At 53.0% G+C, this 19,436-nt stretch overlaps 1 protein-coding gene across 7 annotated transcripts in view; it reads right to left on the bottom strand.

Moving 5' to 3' along the window:
• The window catches only part of LOC122384469 (kinesin-like protein KIF2A), a 27,799-nt gene extending 8,363 nt beyond the window's left edge, over positions 1-19,436 (bottom strand). Inside the window, exons 1-6 of one of the 7 annotated variants that reach the window (XM_043371875.1) lie at positions 19,175-19,436; positions 15,814-15,901; positions 10,001-10,095; positions 8,683-8,766; positions 4,362-4,508; positions 700-739 (exon numbers count right to left, since the gene is read on the bottom strand). In XM_043371875.1, the coding sequence (XP_043227810.1) occupies positions 700-739; positions 4,362-4,508; positions 8,683-8,766; positions 10,001-10,095; positions 15,814-15,874 (427 nt within the window). In that variant the 5' untranslated portion in view covers positions 15,875-15,901; positions 19,175-19,436. Of the gene's footprint in view, positions 1-699; positions 740-998; positions 1,398-4,361; positions 4,509-8,682; positions 8,767-10,000; positions 10,096-15,813; positions 15,902-19,174 lie in introns of those variants that run through there. The other 6 variants (XM_043371876.1, XM_043371878.1, XM_043371877.1 and 3 more) reach the window with 6 other exon arrangements.

The raw sequence follows: 19,436 nt of genomic DNA, 5'->3' as shown, positions 1-19,436 counted from the left end.
CATCGCAGCTGGGAGTGTATGATTCACAGGCAATCAAACAATGAGTGGATTCCTTCATGCATATACATAGTTCGGCCTTCTTTGCGACGTTGCTGAGTGCGCGAGCAATCAGGACTACAAGGCACTGGTAATGTCAGACAAAGGGCCCGATACCTGAGCTTGGATAAGCTCGTATCGCCACCGAAAGCGAGGGCTAAGATGATGCAACAACGATCACAAAGACACCCGTTAAATCTCACAGCACAAAGCACGGACGGTGCAGCAGATATTCAGTGCTGTCAACAGGAGTCAGCTATCACGGTCGAAACAAAGATCTATTGACATTGTTGTCTACGAATGCTTGGTCTGTTTTACGGTTGGGGATAGGGGGTTATCTACACAGCATGATCTGAGTGAGCCACTACAGGGGTTGAGTGGTACTGAGTTGAAGCTAAGCCGGGACTGAATGATAGCAATAACGGCGAAACTGAAACTGAAATGGCCCGGGCGTTACACTGTCAGTCAGGAAGTCGGGGAAAAATAGACGGCAGACGCAAAATGTGTTGATGCAACACGTCTTTTTATTAATCGTTTTATGAACAAAGTCCATTGACTAAATGTCAAAACATATCAATTTGCTGTCACTCTCTGTCACAAGCAGCCGAATGTCATGCAATTTGGGCGTCAGACAAGTTGAAGCGAACGTTCGGTGCCACTTACATTTGTTGTTCTGGATCGCCATGGACTGCCGATTTGTGTACTGCAAAAAAAAAATGAAAAAGTCAGTGGCATTTACCAAATAAAAAAGCTTCCGTAGACACACGGCACCATAAATTAAATCAACAACAAAAACCACAATCATGCTCAGCCGGAGCAAAACGAAAAACGAAAACACAAAACACGCTTACGAGTATGTTAGTGTCCATCAAGCGAAACGTCTTGACACCTACAAGAGCCAAATGTCTCCCCCCCCCCTCCCCCCCATCCAGAGCCCGGGAAAAGCCTGTCGCCATCAGTACCGTGGGTTTAGACGCCCTCGTCGCTCCCCGCACTTCTCCGGGCATCCTGAACACAGCTTCTAGCGCGTTGATCACTTCTACTCCCCACTATCCGCACTGGTCACACTCGGTTGTTTCTGATGCCGCCAAGATTTCACCATAAGTTCACCATATTCATACAGTCCCGTAAGCACTATCTCACAGCTCCATCCCACAGCATCCTCTCCTCTCCGCACGTCGAGTCACCGAGTCACAACAGGCCCTGAGTCACACCACTCTGACCATGTCGGTCCTCTTCTCACAGCACTGTCCTCTGAGCACGGCACGCTAGCCAGTCCGTCGGTCCTCCCACCAATCCACACAGCGTCCGAGCCGCCGCCGCCGCCCGCTGCCGCCCCGCTCCCGTGTACCGACTGACTGACAAAGGCGGCCGGCCGGCCGGCAGCGCACGCCACCGGCCGGTGACGCTCGTCGATAGGGGTGCGTGACGCCCCCCCCCCCCCCCGACAGACCAAACTGGGAGAGCGCCGGAATACGCCGGCGGACGGCAGGGCCATAACGGGGAGAGATCGGACTCCTCCTTCACAGAGGTATCAGTTGGTATCAGACAGAGCCGACATAGCGCACAATGTAACACTTTTTACAGAGACCGGCGGAATCATGGTGGGATACGATACGGGAAGGGTTTGACTGATTTCGGCGCTAAGAGGAGCGGGGGTAAATACTGGACACAGTGGATTAGACAGCGCCCGACACTCTGACTACCGGTTGTAATGTCAACTGCCGCGTATCTGACTATGGGTCCGCTCCAGTCGCACTTCCTAACACATCTCAACTCCTCCAAGATAGCTTCCCTGTCCCAGTGGCAGCTCTAGCCCCTAAAAAGCCAAGGAGGGCCCTGCTCCGACCTCCTCTATCTTGCTCTTGGAGGAGGTGTTAGGAAGTGCGACTGGAACAGACCCAATGACTGGCGTCACACCCAGTGGCAGCCTGCAGAGAAGACCGGAGACTCTCTGTCCTCTCACAACCCCAACGTCCAATGGCGAGGCGATCACCAGCCAGAGTACAAAACCAGCCGTTAAAACGGCGGGCAGTTCAGTGAACCCATCCACTGATCAGTTGGTTCCTTACAGATCGACAGATCGAAAATCGACAGCCATCACAAATAACACACGGTGCCTACGGGTTCGCTCATTGGAGGCATCAAACTTTTACCCCAAAGGCTGGCCACTGTGACGCTCAATGAGAAATGAACGGGACTCGATCAGTGTAAGTGCAAAAAAGTAGCACACTCGAAGGGAGAGAACTGTTAAACTGTGGAAGGGAGAGAACTGGAAGTTCGACCCACTTGTTTTGTTTATGACTCTTCTGAAGAACTTTAACATGAAGTTGCAACCAGATCGATCCACTGAGTGACAAATGATTGAAATGTTCCAGGAGGTCTGATTCAAGATCTATTAACCCCGCCAGTGGAATAACAAACTATAGATAGCCTTCAGAACACTCAATAAATTCGTTTTCGCGTGAAAACACGCCAATAGATAATGCAAACTTCATAACAGAGTGTCACCAACTCGACCTTTCTCTGAACGGTTAACATGCATCAGCAACATTCGAAGAACCACAAATGTTAGCATGACATCAAAGGGATGCCATTATCTATGAATTCTTGAGAGGAGCATAGGAGCGCAGTGCGTCTGTCCATTTTCCGTGCCCTGAGCTGTTCCCTCGGTGAGTTTCTCGTCAGTGACCGTACCGACGTCGCCGCCGGGCAGCCCGGCAGCGCCGTCTGGCCACCGCCTGGAGGGAAGGGCGGCACCTGGCGGGCCGGCCGGCGGCGCACCGTCCAGCGGTGGCCTGGAAGGAGCACTGCCACTGGATAAAAAGGGAACCAGTGACTAATGGTCTGGCAAACTGAGAAACGGTAAGCTGGGTGAGAAATAGCAGGCTGCGGAATGTCATCAGACCTACACAAAAAAGCCGTAACATCAGCAGCGGCCGACAGATCGTCACCAATCAGCGCCCTTATCGGAACAGCATCCCCAGGAAACACATCACCTAAGCCTGCCTGTACCGGGGACCTGTTCGCACACTGGGCCACATGTGACCGTCAGGTGGCCGGCCAGTGCCACAGACTACACACGGTGCCGAGCGGTTCGGTGCCAAACCGCCGACCACAGAGACACCCATCCGACCCAGCAGACTCGCTGCGGGCTGCCCGCTGACGACACTGTGCCGGAGGGTCTGTGTCGGGGGTGGTGAGGTGAGGGGCGGGCTGCAGGGTCTGCAGAGGTGACGCATCTGAGCGGCGGCTCACCTTCCCGCCCTAATATGGGAGAAAGGGGCGTGTCGGGGCGCTCCCGTCTACCCCAGCTCCCCGCCGACCCAGCATGCGATATCTGGGTTAGCAGCGCCCCCGCCCCCCGTCCGCCCCAGTGGCAAGGCCGCCGGCAGCGAGCGAGCTGTCAGCGGCGCGCCCGCTTCCTGCATACCCAATGACCGTCCGGCGGCCGGGGAACAGGCGGCTCACGACCGGCGGCCGGTCAAACGGTCCATCCACAGGGGAAGCACGTCAGAGCGGCGCCCCCGGCAGCGACGGGAGCCGGCCACTGGAGGACGCGGCACGGTATCCGGGGCACACAGCCGACTACTGACAACACCGGCCGTGATATACATACAGCGATGCAGTCCAAAGCAACACTCAGTATTCACTGGACGGCTGGAAGAGCCGGAGAGCCGCGTACCAAGAGATTAATAATACTCGGAAGCGATGAAACGAACGTAACAAGCTCGCAAGGTGAGGCGAGGCATGCTTTTGATTCCTGGCCTAAACAAGAGCAATTACTTGTGAAGGGACAGCTAGATTTACACAGAATGACGGGAGTGACAGACAAATGATGAAGAGATTTGACGCGTCAAGCGAGTATATTCTGGTGACACCGTGCGGCTCGGGTCTGTTTGGTACTGAGGGACAGTGAGGACCCAGGTGGCGGAATGGTGCTACCTACCGTATAGCTCGGGTCCGGTTGGCCGCGGGAGGGGACTGGTGCTACCGTACGGCTCTGGTCTGGTTGGCCGGGGTGACTGTGATGGCCCGGTCAGGGTCTGGCGGTACCGTACGGATCAGGTCTGGTTGGCCGCGGGGAGGGGTCTGGAGAGTGGAGATACCGTGCGGCTCGGGTCTGGCGGTACCGTACGGCTCGGGTCTGATTGTTACTGATGGCCCGGGTCAGGTCTGGCGGTACCGTACGGCTCGGGTGTGGTTGGCCGCGGGGAGGGGTCTGGAAAGTGGAGATACCGTGCGGCTCGGGTCTGGCGGTACCGTACGGCTCGGGTCTGATTGGTACCTACTGATGGCCCGGGTCAGGTCTGGCGGTACCGTACGGCTCGGGTGTGGTTGGCAGCGCGGCTCGCCCGGCTGCTCGTGCTCGTGCTGCTGGTGACCCGCTGCCGGAGTCGGGATGAGGACGGGCCCGCCGCCGAGGCCTCCGACCGACTGGTGGTGTCACCGCGCCGCAGCTGAGGGTCAGACTGGCGGACAACACAGGAGAGGTCAGGATACAGGACCGGGAGCGGATTGGGTGGGGTGAGGTGGGACAAGACAGGGTTGGCAGCACGGGGTGGATACTGGACAGACAGGATGAGACAGCGAGATGAAAGAGCACAAGCAGCACAGCACAAATACGCAACAAGATAAGGCATGACTAGACAACATAGTAAGATGAGACATGATTCATGATATCAATCGGAGGGAACGGGAGGGACGCAGGATAGCACAATCGTACCGCGCACTTCGTCCATATGCATTACGACTTACGAGTGAGATTTTTACATTCAAACAATTCTTATCGCATGACAACTATTTTTGGGAATCCGACAAGGATTTTCAATAGAGAGCAGGCCAGACCGCAATGTAAAAGCTCAAGCAGCAAAATCCAGCTGCATTTTCCTGGAGCCTGCCGAGGTATTCCTGTGCCACCAGCAACGTCAAATATGCCTTCACCTCAGCTCTCAGACATTCCAATCGTGCCGTCTCCGTCCACCAGCCAGGCATAGCTCACTCTCCGACAGCAGCACATATCCATCCTCAGTTCATTCACCACCCGCCGGTCGGCTCACAAAAAGGCAGGATCGCATCTCAGCCACTTTGCCCGGCGCACATCCAACCGCCACCGCATTGTGTAAAAACTCGGCACCGATCACAGAGAGCGACCGCAGTCACCTGGCGAGCAATTACCATGTGGTCCCAACAGACCACCAACCAGCTGACGCAGACGCTTGGAAATGCCAGCGTCTGCAAGCAGCTCGCAAAACGTGTTGTGTTCACAAGTGTACGCTACCTGTTCTTGTCTGTTCCCTGTGTACGCTGTCTCTTTTCGATGGACCCTTCCCGTCAGACCATTCACACCCGTCTGCTGCCAACCACAAGCCGTTTTACTTCTCCCCGAAGACAGCTGCGCCATGGCACAGCGGTAAATGGCTCACAGCCGACGCGTCGATCGCCCCGGTGACACCGACGCTCCGTCAGTGTCGTGGCCGACAGACCGGCCCAACTCCGGCGCGGGGACAGCCGCTCGAAGCGCCGGCCCGTCGTTTTTGCGGCGCCCCTGTCGAGTTCGACGGTCGCCGGGCGCGGAGGGACGGAGCGTCGTCGGGCGGTCCGGGCACAGCGCGGTCAATACGCCCACCCGGGAGGTGTCAGCCCTGCGGCTAACTCCGGCATTTCCGAATGCGTCCATACATCAAAGCATTTCGAAGCGATCGCTTGTTTCAAAAAAGTTTGACAGCAACATGAGGCGGATAAGCGAATCTTCGGAGTTCCTTACGATTCGTTTCTTCTTGTTCTTTCTTTGTATAAGCGAACTAGGTAACTAATGAAAATATTAAACGGTTCAGATCGCAAGACGGTCAGACGGGCGACGAAGTGCCCTTCATCGTCTCAAAGAGAGCGACAGCCGGCCACCCGATACTATCACCACGGAACAGACGGCAGGCGGTCACCGATACAGAGTGGCCAGTGGACCGGGCGATAACTGTCACATGGTGGCTAGAGGAAGGTGCCACGCTATGGCTGGTTGCACTACGCATTGCTAGCAGAGGCGCCACAGCCCAACCACCTGGGCTTGACAGTTTTCATGCTATGTACGTTGGCTGCAGTGCGACCCGTGGCCGGCGCTCAGCTATGCGCTGCGTTGTGCCGTGGTTGGTACGCTGGATGTGCCGTGTTGTGCTGCGGTTTGGTGTCCGGTGTGGTGCCCGGCGCCGTGATGCGCTATATTGTGTGATGGTTGGTACGGGGTTACCTATGTGCTGGTATGTGCTGTGGCTTGATGCGGGTGTGGCGCCGGCGCTCAGCTATTGGCTGTGCCGTGATTTGGTACGGGGTGTGGCGCCCGGCGCCGTTGTCTGGCCCGGGGCGGGACTCGACATCCCCCAGTCCCCGTACAGTGACCCTGTGACGTGCCCCGTCCAACACACCGCGCCCGGTCAGCCGTGTCTCCGGCCCACGAACGGGCAACGTGTGGGGGCCTCTGCCGGGGCCGATAAGTGTGAGCAAACTGAGCACAGCCCCCAATATGGGCGCAAAATGACCTTGGTAGTCGGCGTGCCCTAAAGCCCCAATAAACAAACGACACACAGCCAGCTTCAACACGCAGAGTGTAAGAGCATCGGAGCCGGATTTCTATAAAGGAGAGGTGACGTCCCGACCACAGACCGGTACACTACTGACGTCAGATGTTTGGACTCTGTTTCTATTGTATCTCTAAATAAGAATGGAAAATGTAGTGAAAAAAATATAAATAAAAAATGTAGTGTGGAGTCACGCCCACAAATACCCTCCAAACAGACGATGTACGACAGGCAAACATCAATCAGCGACATGAAACAGTTCGTTCTCTTCATGGTTTCACAATTCACAATCTCCACTCAATGTTCATTGATGACATTATTTCAAAGAAAACCTGCAAATATGTGACTATTTAATAAAGCGAAATGGACCTACTGAAGCTATATTAACTCTTATGGTCATAACATTAGCTAGCCATATTATGACATTTCCTGAAATGCAGACGGCTCACTCGGGCAGCGCTGCCACAAACGAGTTACTTCACTCGAGCCGACAGTGATACCCGGCGCAGCGATTATCCAGTCATCAGCACGACAGGCAACGTCCATCACATCTGTCATGTCGGGGCACGTCACTTGCATGATGCAGCTCATCCAACTGGGCATTCAAACCCACGCGATCGCGCATAGCTCCACCGGCAGTCAGACCCGCGCCCATCCAAGGCGGTTTTCAACAAGTCGGCCGATTGGTCGATCGGTCAATCTATTCCGGCCATCGACCGGTAGCGACCTTTGCGTGCTATTTGTTTTAATAGCCTCTCCAGTGCGCGGCCGCACAGACCTCAGGGACACAGCCTTGACTGCTTACACGTGGCAGCATGCTCTGAGTATCCGTGACCGTGGGTCATCCGCCGTCCAATTCAGGTCGAATGACATCGAAAGGTCAAACACCAGGTATAGCGTCAAAGCCTAGGGCAGCGTTGAAGCATGTCTCGGGAATTAAATATTTCTGGATTCTCTCTGGCATGTCGTGCGAGGAATACTTAACACTGAGTTTTCAGCCTGCAATGACCCAACCCCGGATTGTCAACACCGCCCAGTTTTTCTTTCATGAATTAGTGAAGCGGCGACTTTCGCCCGGCGCCGTTTTTCATCTGCACCCTGTGAGCGGCGTGCCTGCACAACGCGGATCGATCGCCGCTGTTCGCCGCGACTGCCGCGTGTTGTGCCCGTCTCCTGGCGACGCGGCCATGCCCGTACGACTGGAGCACAGCCGTGCCCGCTGAGCGGACCTGCTGCCGCCCGGTGGACCGGCTGGCCGGGCGGGGTACGGCCCACCCCGGGACAGGAGGACGCCCATCGGTGGCGGCATGGAGTTGCATTGACACCTCCCGCAAACACCAGACCAGCAACTGCCACCACTGACGGTAGCTCAGATCAGACTGCCATGATGTTACGCAGCTGCATCCAGTCCCACGGAGAGTGGACGTGTGAGCTGGTGGGCGCGGTCAAACCCGTTCGAGTTCATATCGATCACGCTGTCTGTATCGCTGGTCGGCCCGCGCTCCGAGGGGTTCGCTCCAGCGGAGTCACAGCCGCGTTCGGATAGTTTCATTCGAACAGGGTCCCAGCCCACGCTGGCAGGGGTTCGTTCGAGTAGTTCCCCGACCCATACTGAGGCGTCGAACCTGACTGCGCCCACAAACTGCGTCCTGAGTCGACCACCCCAGGAGTCACCGACCCTGAGTGTGAGTCACCGGTGACTCAGACTCGAGGCCACATTGACAGACCGGTGGTGTTTTCCATAATACGGCGACCCTGAATCGCTCCGATCGATAGGCTAACGTCGAACCACTGTTTTCGTACTCAGGTAGGCAGGTTTCCTGCCGACCAGCACGCCTGCTGTCGGTGGGTACATACGGTTACAATCCCAGCATTCCAGTATAACATGGTCTGACCTGACGTTCGTATCGCCTACTACAGTTCCCTATAACTTCCACTGTGGACAGTAACTGTACCGTCACAGCGGACCCTCACGCTAGCGGTCAGCGACCTCCCCGGCCGCCCCGGGGCGTGGCCTCCCGCCCCAGCCCCGGACAGCAGGGAGGGGAGGGAAGCCCTGTCCAGCCACACTCACCCGACTCAATTTGGACGGAATCACACTCTGCGGCTCGGACGGCGCCAGGTTCGGGTTCAAGTTGAATATCAACTCGATCTCGATCTGAAACAAACACCAGTCGGCAGTCAAGGTCATGGTCAGGGCCAGACTTCTGAGTCAGAGGTGCGTGTTATGTAAACACAGAGCTCAAGGTCACAGAGGCCCGGAAATTCCGCGGAGCGGAGAGGAGGCGACCCGCGGGGGCGTTTAAATGGCGGGGGACACGACAGCAACTGGTTCGAAGGTGGTGATAACCGAAATAAAAGGCATCTGGATAACAGCTGGCAACAACACACGGTACCAACTGAAGAAAAAAAAAACATGTAGCTATTACTACAGCAAGCCGGGTTACCGCATAGTATGATACAAACCCAAACGCCAGTCAACGGAACGGACATACACCAGCTGGCCACTCTCGCCGCCGGTTAATTACGCTCCACATCTGCTCTGACTGACTGCCCCCCCCCCCCCGCTTCTGGTCCAGCTGGGCCCTGTTTCACCGGTGATAGCAGCACGCTGCTATCAAATTGCGCGAGCTGACGTAATGTGATGACGTCACTTTAATGACGTTTCGTGTAATTCGTGAGCTTTTTCATAGCTACGTTTGGAACAGAGTTGCTGTCTCGTTGAATGCGTTTGATACATTTGTTTGATCGCACGGCCGTGAAGATGTTAGCAGCAATATTTGATGACATCACATAGTTTGACGACGCCATGGAATGTTGATGTTTCCATGGAAACCCAATTTGACACGTGTAATAGCAGCGTGCTGCTAGCACCGGTGAAGCCAGGCCCTAATGAGTGTGATACCCCCCCCCCCCTCCCGACTGGGACTCCACCATCTGCATCAGCCGGCCATCGATTACACAGGCGGGCCGCGGCGGAGTGGAGATGGGCGGACGGGCCGGCGTCCAGCCCAAAACCTGAACGGTGAATCAACCTATACCCTTTATCCTACGCTGTCCCGTAACACTGGGCCACGCATTGCCAGGTGACCTACTGACATTACTTGGAATTTGTTTGCGAAAAATGATACTGATGTTGACCAATGTGAATTACGCCAAACGGGTGATGGATGGTAGGTCATAAATGTATGACCGCAGCAAAACTTAACCAATTGTTTTTCAATTCAAGCCACGGTGCGAGCTTGGCCCCAGGAGACCGAGACTGGGGACATGTTTCGAGGCTCCCGCCGGGGACACGGGGGTATGTATGATATGGTGGAGTGAGAGGGACCGGCTGAGGCAGAGCGAGGAGAGGTAGAGTGAGGGGGCAGCTGGGGGCGGCGCAGACTCACCTCCTTTCCCTTAGTCTCTCCCCGCTCAAACCACTCGACGGTGACCGTCTTGGCGTCATTGTTGACCCCCGATATGACTGCCGAGTGAATCCGACCTGCCAACAGGGGCACACACGTCACTGACAGGCCGCACGGGGGATACCTCACCTCACACACATTGGGTCAAGCCCTAGGGGGACTTCTTCCAGACCAAACATCCGTTGAAGGGCACGCTATTCTAGAAAGTTAAAGCGAAATGGCGACGGTGTCCTTCAGAAGGTAATGTTTTCCATTTAAACACGTTGTAATCGATGCTAGAGCACCACAAATACACTCATTGAATACCAAAACAGGCCCTTAACATTCACCCAGCAAGGTCGTAAATATTGCAGCCAATTAGCAGGTGCTAATACATCTTGGCAATAGCTCGATGCAGCCTGCAAAACAGCGGTAAACACATGGCGAGGTCACGGAGTGACCCCGTCCAATTTTCGTGGCCTCCATTCTGGCAGTGACTGGGCTGGCCGTTTGAAACATTTTATCGGGCACTCGCATATCGAGATAAAGTTAAATAAAAACATCACCACAATCACACAATGCAAGATATAAATCACTTTCAATCTTATCACACAAGCAATCGGACACGTCGGCCAGCCCAATTCATGATCGACGCCGTGGTGTTAACAGACATGTCGGAGAGTCAGACAGTCGGAGACACTGCCGTGTTTAACGTAACAAGGTCATCCTCGCCCCCTCGCTATGGCGACGTCTTCAGTCCTAATGGAGCCATCCTATGAATACAGATGGGACGTTACCGATCGGCGCGTCGCGATGATGTGCCAGGTCGATTCCGCGGGTGGGTCGGGGGCGGCGCCCGAGTACCTGCCCAATAACTATCCCCCTACACACACTAATCCGTCCCCGATCCATCCCACACCCGCCCACACTAACCGGACGAACCACAACACAGCCGTCTAGACACTTTGATATCTTGTCCAAAATCCCCCCATCTTCCCCATCCCAGCTACGGCCCAGTCCCGCCTTCTGACCAGCCAGAGACACCCGGCACCGATCCGGCCTGTTCCAGTGTTCCAGCCGCTGCGCCGGCCGCGGCACGCCCCTCGAGCGTCTCCGCGCAGTCAAGGTCGTCACGCCGGGACGGTCCGTGACCCACCTGGCCCAATAACACCCCTTACCGGACGTCCTGCAGCCCCCACGGGCCGGGCCGGCCGGCCAGACATGACCCCAGAGGTCTGATCATACCAGATAGCCAATTCCTGGAGCGGTCACAAGTTACAACTCGCTCTGCGAAATATTACCATTTCGGGTACACGGGCTGAGCTCCCAGCTGGCCACGTGACCTGGGTGCAGCGCCGCAGCTGGCCGCTGCACCACTGCACTGGTCCGGCCAACGTGATCGAGTGGGGAGGGAGCACTCCGCCAGCCCCGTGAATAATACGGGCTGTGACAAGAACGAGCCGCCCGGAGCCCGCGGTCATCACGGTTCGTCCCCTGCATTATCAGCGATCTGTAACTCGGCTGACACGTCCCACACGGGGGCCAAGGTCGCCCCAGAGCCACCGCCGGCCGGTCGGACGGTACGGCAGACGTCTGTCCTCAGCATCGCGCCGCGAGGAGAGAAGACAGTGGGCGGCGCTTCTAATGAACTAAGATGTAAATTTCGAGCCAACGAGCCCGGAGCCAAGGGTATATCTGTTACGGGCCAAGTGCGAAGGCTAGTCCGTTTGCGAACGGACTAGTCCATTCGCGAATGGACTAGGCCGTTTGCGAATGGCGGTCCGTTTGCAAACGGACTAGTCCGTTTGCGAATGGCCGGCCATTCGCGAATGGCCTAGGCCGTTTGCGAACGGACGGGTTTGTGGCGTTGCACTTAGCCGCCGGAAGCATGGATCCTCGGATTGGGGTACGATTCCGAATGAATGGGGACCGCTGGTCGATGCAGGGGCGTCGCCGACGGGGGGGGGGGGGTCGGAGGGGTCCGGACCCCCCCCCCCCCCACACACACACACACACTCCTGGCTCCCCGCTGATGACCCGACCTGACCTTGGTCGAGTTTGTGGCGCTCGATTCATTCTGCTCTGGTGTGGTGTACCGGGACGGTGCGACTTGTGTGTGGTGAGTGCGGTGCGGTGAGTGTTCGAAAAACTGTTGTGTTGCATTGCATTTAACAATACGCGCACTGCAGGGGGGTTGCTTTCAACCCCCCTGTGGTTTTTCACACAGAATACAGAATTTGTATTGCTGGATATTTCGCACTTGGCCTGACTTCGCACTTGGACTGGGAGCATAAACGCCCGTCCATTCGCAAACGGCCTAGGCAACTGCAATAACGCACATGGACTAGTCCATTCGCAAATGGCCTAGTCCAAGTGCGTTATCGCACTTGGACTAGGCCATTCGCGAATGGACTAGCCTTCGCACTTGGCCCGCAACATATCGACTCTTCAGTGCCCTGGGTATATCCAGGTATATACGGTAGAGCCGTCAGCGAGCACAGAGGAAGAAAACTCTGCGACAGTCGGTCTGCAAACACCGCGGTGATCCGTAGCGTTCGCTGATAGGTTAAGACAGCTGACAACACTCGAAGAGGTTCCATGGGCCCGTCTGCACTTGTCGCGATGTTATCCCTTTCTGATACAAGCACAAAGCAGCTCCAGTCTGGACATGGGGTGGCGGTGGATCTGTGCCGGCAGCTGGCGGCGTGCTGGGACCTGCAGCGGTCCCACGGCACGCGGCGATACCCAGCGACACCCACCCACAATGCCGCGTCACGGCGCGTGGCGCGTCAGCCGTGCGCAGAGCAACTCTCAGCTGACAGCCGGCCGCCGCGCCGGAGACCCAGTGTGGGACACCGAACGGTATACCGACACGGGCAGTCGTGAGACGGCCGCCGGACTGGGGTGCAGCAGACAGCCGCCTGTCGCGTCTAATTCACCATTAATCCAAGCAACCACCTTGCAAAGATGCCGAAATTTATCGTTCCGTGAAGCTAAAATCATCGCCATCCGGTGAATATCGCGCTCCATAGCGGCAACCCTCCACATCACCAAACAATGTCCACTATTTCAGCAGCCCCGCGTCATGCGCAAACAATCCATCCTCTCCCCTCCCCACCGTCTGACGCTCCCGTCACTCTGCAGAACGAGGATGAGCGGTGCGGGCCGGCCGGCCGCGGCGGGCGCGGACAGCCGCACCACATAGACACAGGAGCAGCAGCAGCGGCGGCGCTCTCTGTGATCAGTCGGCGCGGCGCCCGGGGCGGTGTAACGGACCCGGACGGCTCCGCGCGCACCGGCCACGGCCCGCGCACAGGTGATTGCCGGAAACGGCTGCACTCACACGCTCCGTCACGCCGTGGCGCTGTGACAGCATGGGATAAGACGCAACAGGAAGAGTAACGTTAGTGTGCAAAGACGGGTTGCAGCCAGAAGGAACCACAGACACGCTAATAATGAATCATTGGCGAATACGCGGACAAGTTTCCGCTGTCCACTGTCTAGTCATCTACAAAATGACTTGTGAATGATAAGATTTTCACTACCTAGGGGAAGTTGGGGCAATGCCGGAGTTGGGGCAAAGCCAAAATTCGATATATTTCGAAAACCGTACGACATGGATGCCACCTGTCAGTGATGCTCTGAAGCTTAAGTGATTACCTATACTCGCATGTTTGTTACCAGTCGTCATTCGGAATACTTCGGCTGTGAGGGCGCCAAGAGTGTTTTCAAGGTAGGTACGTTTCCTTTGCACTACATGCGTCTTCGAAGCTGCATTTCCTAAACATTATGCTACCGTTTGTCTGGCCAATTCGGTCAAGTAATCTTCAGCACGTCTTTGCATAAGTGTGCTTCCTATTTAAAATTTATACAGCACGTTGAAAAGTTATGGGCCTGCAAATGAAAGTATGGCTGGCTGGGGTAATGCCGAAAACGTGCAATTACGCGCGTTAAAGCACGCTACGTGAACTTTACCGCTGTAGAATAGCAACGCGTATTTTTAGTCACACAAATTACACTTTTAACCGACACAACGGCCTGTTACCATAAGGAATGATTTACCTGGCCTTTTCTTATTATATCACACAATTATAACTTCCAGTGTGCACCAAGCGTCCTCAAGCTCTTAAAACGCGTGTCAGCTTTGACGAATTCTGGATAAAATTTGAGATAAAATAGCAAAACATCAATTTCGGCATTCCCGTAGATCATTTCTCCCATTTTCGGCTTTCCCCGCAGTCCGGGGCAACGCCGAAAAAGTCACTTCTATGATATTTTTAGTTTGTGCGCTTAACGGTATGCGAATTCATCAAATGCGCCTGGTATGTTTGAAAGGCAAAAGACTGGCCTCTCGAATGACGCCAACAAGAATAGCTTATGTTGTCTACCTTGCGTGCTACGGGCGTCAGAAAAAAAGTATTCGGCGTTCCCCCAACTTCCCCTATCTGATGTTCCGAAAGATCAAGATCGACATAAAAGCCCGAAATCACTTCACAATGGCTGCCAGTTTCGTCCCGGTAACAGCGGTGCCGCGAGAAGACGCCCTCCCACGCCCTCGGTCTCGTGCCGGAAGCTCACAACAGATGAAGGTCGGTGCTGCGCGGTGTGAGAACACGCCCAGCTCGGCGCCGGGAGACCCCGGGGCCGATCGCAGAGCGGCCGGAACGGCGCCGGCCGACCCCAGAGGTCCAGACAGAGGATCAGGGCCGACACAGTCGCGCCCCGTCACCTATGTGAGCTCACATCCACACCGTCCGGGTCCCAGCCAGGCGCAGGGAGCTCCATCAAAGTCCAGACTGGGTGTTTTGAGCGCAGCCAAAGCCCAGGCGAAATGTAAAGAGCTTGATCAAAGCCTGATCGGGAGCTGAGAAGGAAAACCACACTCCCGGTTCATAGCCAGGTTTCAGTGAGCTCCGCCCGTGGCCCGTCCCAGCCCGATAGTTTGGAGCTCCGCCCGCAGCCCGATGGTTTGGAGCTCCGCCCGCCGCCGTGCGGCTCGGCGGACGAGGTCGCCGCCATATGCGGCGCCGCCGAGCAGCCCACGCAGACCCGACACCTTCCGCCCCAGACAGACGCGGCCGATCGGAGTGAGGCAGACAGACACCCGGCGCCATGGTGAGGGAACGCCCTCACCGTCGCCGATATTTAGAGCCAAACATTCAAAATAGAGCGACAATGGTTCACATAATTGCAACAAAAGAGAACTTATGAACATCGGTGGTGTCATCTTAGTGTAGTTAAAGTTTGTATGATTTCATGGCGTATGATCCTTAGACAAAGTCCTTCTTTACTATGAACAGCAAGTAAAAAAAAAAAAACAAATAGAGCTTATTGTACAGTTCAGCAATTGTTGGCTTCCAAAATCTGAACAACTGTCTCCAATGCTTTACATAAGCACTTATAAACGGCACTCGTGGATGGAATGTAATACCAGACGACATCTGATCTACTCGCGGTCCCGGGAATCAGTCGAGCCGGGCACGCGATACTCCCCCCCCCCCTACCTGCATTGTGGCCCTGAGAGGGAGAAGCTGAGGGGAGGGAGGGAAGGGTCGCACGCGAGGCCAGAGCACGGCAACAGCCGAGCGAGATACAAATGAACACACCCACTCAAGTCAGGATAGACGAAACGGCGGGAATGATCGCTATCTGCCAGTCATAAGAAGCGCGACACCGACACAACTTTGGTCGGGAATTGTGGTAGAGGTCTGCAAACCTATGTTTAAAAAAGTTTCCATCCTTCAATCTACCGCATTCCTCAGCAATCAAAATGATCTATTTGCTATGAATGAAATAAGTACACGACCAGTACTTACCATCACTTCTTTGAATGTCCACATTGACACCCAGCTTCAAAAGTCCAAAAACTTCATCCATGATTTAGCGAATTGATGTAGAAGCAGCCTGAGGAAAAACAAACAATTTATTGGATTAAAAGATATCATTACTCAAACAAGTCACTCATGAAAGAGGACTTTCTTATTAGATGCTACTTGCTTTAAAGGGACCCTCCCACCTTCAAATAAGTTAATTAATTGGCATAAAAGTGATGTCCCTTGGTTCGGAAAGATCAAAAATGAGTATCTACCAAATTTAACCGAAAAATACCTATTCACTGGTTTTCAAGATATTAGGCTTTTACTTTTGTTTACTTTTTGGGATCTCCGCTGTTCCTAGCGACTTTATTTGAAAGTGCGGCACTTGTTGCGCGCAAAACAGCATATACCGCCGCGTGATACCAAACGTTTTAGTAATACATTTAAAATCGTTAGATCTCCGCTGACGTCACAAATTCTAAGGGGGCATTCCAATGCATTAGCCCCTTAGAATCCGAAAACTGCAAGTTTGAAATTCCATATCTCCGATTTAAAGCATTTTTCGATGTTGTGAGTAACCAAACTGGTATTTGCAGGCCATGGCCACCAATTTGGCTATCTCAACTCAAAACTAATGTTAACCCGCGCCCCGTAGGGCTACCGGCGGACCCTACCAGTACCACCCGTAGGGGGGGGGGGGCGTTTCGCCCCCCCCCCTAAGATCTCGGAAATTTACCGGCCGATTTTCAAAATTCAAACGGCGTTCGATAGCCCCACTAGGGAACTACCTTGTGACCGAATTTCATTGACCTAGGTCAAACCGATGACGTCACAGGTCAGGTCAAAGGTCGGATTTTCACCGTTCACAGGCAATTCAAGAAATGTGCTGTGAAAGCGAGTAAATTAGTAAGTTACTGAAAACCATCGATGGTACATTGTTCGTCAAACACATACTTCGCTATATGAGGTCACTGATACCAGGTCAGGTCACAGGTCAGGTCAAAGAGGCCAGGTCACTTGGGGTCACAATATGAAAGTGTCGTGTGATACATGTTTTATGGCCCATTTTACATAACAAATGCGATTATGCGGGTCAGGAAGCCTTTGGGGGCCAGCTTAGGTCACGTTTTGGTGAAGGTCAGGTCAAGGTCAGGTCAAATTAGGTCAAATTTCAAAGTTGATATTTTTGCATAAAATGGGTATTACCCATTTTATGCAAAAAAACATGGGTATCGATTCGATAAAGCTCGTCACAGGGTTTTGAGCGCCCATTTGGCCTAATGCTACCAACTGTTACTGGCGGCATTAGTATATATTAGGTCCGAGTGGACAATTGTGACGCTGTTGATACAAATATGTAACAGCAAAACTTTTAGGTTTTAGGTTAGGTTAGGTTGTAGGTTTTAGGTAGGTTTGTAGGTTTTAGGTTGTTAGGTTGTAGGTTTGTAGGTTGTAGGTTGGTAGGTTGTAGGTAAATAGGTAAGGTTAGGTCAGGTTTGATTATGTTTTTCTTTTATTTCCAGGACATATAAGTATCATTTTTGGATTCAGGATGTCAAATAATGTAAGAATATGAAAACTTTATCTTTTATCAGTCACTCGGACTTAATGTATACTTTTACCGTTACTGGCTACCCCTGCATTTTTCTGTATATTCAAAGCTGTAGGCCTGACAGCTCTTCTCGCGAAGGTCTTTTTCGGTCGAAAATGGCAGAACATGACGTCATTCTGACGTCATTTGTGGCCAACCTATCATAGCCTCTGGAAATTTTTTTGGTCACAATGTGTAAAATTGATGCCCGGAGAGGTCCTGAAAGTTTGGTGGCGATATCTCCAGCCGTTTAGGAGATATCGACGGAAAAGGACAGGGAGGCCGTTTCGCCCCCCCCCCCCCTACGGGGCGCGGGTTAAGGTGGGATGGTCACTTTAAGTACCTATTATGTATGAATGTTAAATAAGTTCAGAACTATAAAAGTAATCTTAAGACCAAATATAGTAACTGAACGAAGAGGCAATGGCTTATCACCCATTATCTGTAATCTAAAGAAACAGGTGTCTAACTAAGGTTATGCCCTTTGATTCAAGGAACTATATAGCACTTTTGCATGAAAGAACAACACTCAACAGCAAAAATAAAACAATTGAAAGGTAAATACAGATTGCACAGACATTTTTGGTTAACTTTATGGATTAGGCCCAGTCACTTCATTAGGGTACCTGCATCAATGGGACATTATCAGTGATGAAACCAGATTGCACTAGCAGTCTTAACTTTATATCTATCCCTAGAATACTAGTAGTGTATTCAATTACATTTCAACTCCTTGGTATCCAAACAATGTCTATATGAATACTGTGAGGCTGAATATACTGGGAGTTTTACTGGAAGCATGATGAGACCTGGTCCCACAGGTCAATTGAGCCCTCCTACAACCAGATCACCACAAGGTAAGATAAGGAAAAATGATGGCAATTGGCAACATTAACCAAACTTGGTGGGGCAAAAAGCAGAAACTACAACAAGTAGGGAACCAGCAACGCCAAGCTTTAAGCTTGGTTGGCTGATGGCATGCTGAGCACAACATGTGGACGGAGAGCTAGTGCAAATTAGAGCTCACACTGACACTGTTGAGTGTTGACTGTTGACTGTTCCAAACAGCCAGGATGAGGAAGGTAGGAAGTGAGGCGTTAGTAGAGCAGATGTCACACAAAGGTTTTCCAACCAAGGAGTTAGGAGAGGCGCTGTAGGTTTGTAGGTTGTAGGGTAGGTTTGTAGGTTTGTAGGTTGTAGGTTTTTAGGTTGTAGGTTGTAGGTTAGGTTAGGTCAGGTTAGGTTAGGTTTGTTTAGGTTTTGTTAGAAAGAAGTACCTCCAGGGCCCAGGCATAGCACCTCTTCTTGGTTGGAAAACCTTCGTGTGACGTCTGCTCTACTAATAACGGAAGTGACAGCTATGCACTAGCCAAATGGAAGTGGCAAGCCCTGCTGTATTCACTGTGGGTTTGTAGCATAGTAAATAAGTAAATAAATAAAAAATGCCAATAGCACACATCTCAAGGCCACAGCCCATCACAGTATACATAGAAGTATAACGCCTGCTTTACAACTACGAGGTACGAGCAGTGACACTGCACTAGGTACACAATTAAATTGAAATGGGGGGTGTTGTGCTGGTTTTAATTTTGACACATGATTTTCATGAATTTTATGAGAAGCAGCAGTGAAAATGGACAAAATATTCATCAAAATGGCAAGAGTTGACATTACATAGGACCTACATGCAGGCATTCATATTCAAATGTAGGTAACAGAGATCAGAATAGATGAGATTAGAATAGATCCGTTCGTTATTATCATGGTCACCTTGTGGGGTCGCAGATCCTGATTCCGTTCGTTATCACATGAAATCTGCCACGTGAAGCTTACATAAATTAAGAAACCAACGCAGTATCACACACAAACAAAACACCCGACGCCTCTCAACGGTTTCAACGCGATTCACATTCGGATTTGAGTGCGCTTGTCAACTGTCCAGACTGGTACTTGGAATTCTAGAGGTGGACAGGTCCTAGCTTATATCCAAGTAGGCACTATTTTAGGAAAATTGTTTCAAGCTTTTGTTTTT

This window comes from Amphibalanus amphitrite, unplaced genomic scaffold (assembly GCF_019059575.1).
Source record: "Amphibalanus amphitrite isolate SeventyFive unplaced genomic scaffold, NRLGWU_Aamphi_draft 000191F_arrow, whole genome shotgun sequence".
NCBI lineage: Eukaryota > Metazoa > Arthropoda > Thecostraca > Balanomorpha > Balanidae > Amphibalanus > Amphibalanus amphitrite.
The sequence above is the reverse complement of the archived record's forward strand: the minus strand, read 5'-3'. Positions and strand labels throughout refer to the sequence as shown.